This window comes from Oratosquilla oratoria, chromosome 22 (assembly GCF_046742065.1).
Source record: "Oratosquilla oratoria isolate Oo_2021 chromosome 22, ASM4674206v1, whole genome shotgun sequence".
Taxonomy (NCBI): Eukaryota; Metazoa; Arthropoda; class Malacostraca; order Stomatopoda; family Squillidae; genus Oratosquilla; species Oratosquilla oratoria.
The window spans coordinates 50265216-50267715 of record NC_134798.1 but is presented as its reverse complement, the minus strand read 5'-3'; the positions used below and the strand labels follow the sequence as shown (position 1 = coordinate 50267715).

Genomic DNA, 2500 nt, shown 5'->3' with positions numbered 1-2500 from the left:
GAAAGGAGGAAGGAGAGGGGAGAGAAAGGAAGAAAAGAAGGGAAGGAAGGAGGGAGGGGAGAGGAGGGAAAGGAAGAAAAGGAGGAGGGAGGGAAGGAGGGAGCGAAGAGGATAGGGTAAGGAATGTAAGCAGTGATGGAGTGAGAAAAGGAGAGAGAGAGAGAGAGAGAGAGAGAGAGGGAGAGAGAGAGAGAGAGAGAGAGAGAGAGAGAGAGCGAGGGAGAGAGAGAGAGAGAGAGAGAGAGAGAGAGAGAGAGAGAGAGAGAGAGAGAGAGAGAGAGAGAGAGAGAGAGAGAAGGGAGAGAGGGATAAAATGTAAAGATAGAACTGGTGTAGAGAGAGAGAGAGAGAGAGAGAGCGAGGGAGAGAGAGAGAGAGAGAGAGAGAGAGAGAGAAGGCTCAATGTCGATTAGGGACGCCGACGTACAGAATAAAATCGCCTGGTGACATTCAGAATCAGTCACAGGAGGAAAGATTATATATATATTTTTTTTCTTTCTTTTTCTTTTCCTTCTTTCTTTTTTTCAGCTGGTTTTCCCCCTTTCCCCACAGCTGGTGGTCTACTCCCTGCAGCTGGACTCCCCTCTCTTACTCAGCTGGTCGCCCCCGTTCCTTGGCAGCTGGCTTCCCAGACCACATTTCATTTTCGTCACGTGGTGGTGGAAGAGAGGGATGGATGGAGAGGTCACGTGACCTCGCTTGACCTCATATAACAACACCTCCAGATTCCAAAGATCGTCGGCACTTTTATTATCCTTAACTGTCAACAGATTATGCTTTGAATAAAATCACCTGGCGGCAGCCACATATACACATATACCAAGGGTTATTCCCCCTTACAAGGAGGGTAGCCAAAGTCAAAAGGCATAATTCCACTCCCACCCATTTCATCCCCACATACTCCACTCCCACCCATTTCATCCCCACATACTCCACTCCCATTCACCACCCCTCCCTCCCTCCCTCCCTCCCTCTTTTCTTAGCTCCTTCTGGATGACGGGTCATACCTGCATCTCTCCCACTGGGTTGGCAGCCATGAGATATATAAAACTATTTCCACCTTATTCTTGTGCTTTGATTTAATAAAATCGCAAATATACGAATCCCCGTCCTGTACTTTTTTATGAGGTAGCCAATGATAGAGAAAAACCTTCTCTATGATCGGTTAATGAGGTAACCAATGATAGAAAAGATTTCTGTTCCGGTATGGCCCCGGCAACGGAAATAACTGTCAGAAATGGAGTGAGGTTGGGTCAGGGGGAGGGGGGGTACTGATACAGTGTCTGCAAGGATGATTTACGTATATATGTATTAAAAACCCGCGTGGAGCATTTAGTAACGTTCCTGCCTCAGAACGCAGAAGATCCGGGTTCGATTCCCCGTAAGTGCAAAGCACTTTCATGGTTTTCCGAACTCGTTCCATAACGCCGGACATCAGAGGGGTGGTAGGTCAGCGTCGCACATCATGCTAACACCTAATCAATGTGATCGAGCTGATAACATTGTTTTCAGTCTTCATTCACAACCACGGCCATTGCAAGAATCCCGCCCAGCGCTGAAATAATTTCAGTATCGCTGCGCTGCGGGTTGTTACTCCAACTTTCGTGGGAGGGGAGTTGGGGGTATGTATGTGCGTGTAAGGTCACAGTGTTACCCATAGATCGGCCATACGAACTCTGAGCCCTCATTCGGGAGGTTAGTAACTGTCGATCACGAGTACAACACGTGGTCCAAGACTATAGTATATCACACAACCTTACCAAGCCGGATTAAGCCACAGTGGGGAGGTATAGAGGAAGTATAGTCTCTTGTGGGATAGGCCGGTCATGTACTGGACCATTAAGACTGAAATTTATGTTAATTCATGTCATCTGTAGAACCTCTGAAGATGTTTTATGCCCCGAAACGTTACTTTAAAGGCTTATCAAACTTTCTCCCAAGTTTATTCCCTTCTATCTCTACTTTCTAGATTTGTTTATTTATTCATATTACACTCTCTTTAACTGCTGTCCCAGCTTATATCATAACTCTTTAAGGAGTACCTGATCAAATGTCCTTTATTATTCCAAATACGATTTACCCCACCCATGCATAAACCCAGTGTCATGTATTATGTATGTACTAACATAAATATCTCCTTTTTTTATGAACTAACACCTCTTCGTTGTCTCCTTCTGCAGGTGGCGTGGCTAAGGTGTCCAAGGTGAAGGTTCTGGTGAGCACAAACGCATCTCTTCCTTGTACCGTCGAGGCAGCGCCGAACAACAAGGAAATCCTCACCTTATGGTACATCGGTAGCAGAGAAACGCCCATATACAGGTAAGAAGAAGAAGAAGGAGGAGGAACACAAAGGAACACAAAGGAAGAACAAACAACAGCAGGCCTACTGGCCCTAACGAGGCTGTTTGTGTTTAATAAACTAAGCTACAGTTAAGAAAACAGGGCAGAAGATGAACTAACATTACTGCTACCACTATCCTATCCAATTGCAAGGAGGAGG

General features: G+C 45.9%; 1 protein-coding gene across 1 annotated transcript in view; it reads left to right on the top strand.

Moving 5' to 3' along the window:
* LOC143037385 (neural cell adhesion molecule 2-like) overlaps positions 1-2500 on the top strand; it is a 58419-nt gene that overhangs the window by 3706 nt on the left and 52213 nt on the right. The window contains exon 3 of the mRNA XM_076205522.1: positions 2181-2319. Within this exon, the coding sequence (XP_076061637.1) occupies positions 2181-2319 (139 nt within the window). The remainder of the gene's footprint in view (positions 1-2180; positions 2320-2500) is intronic.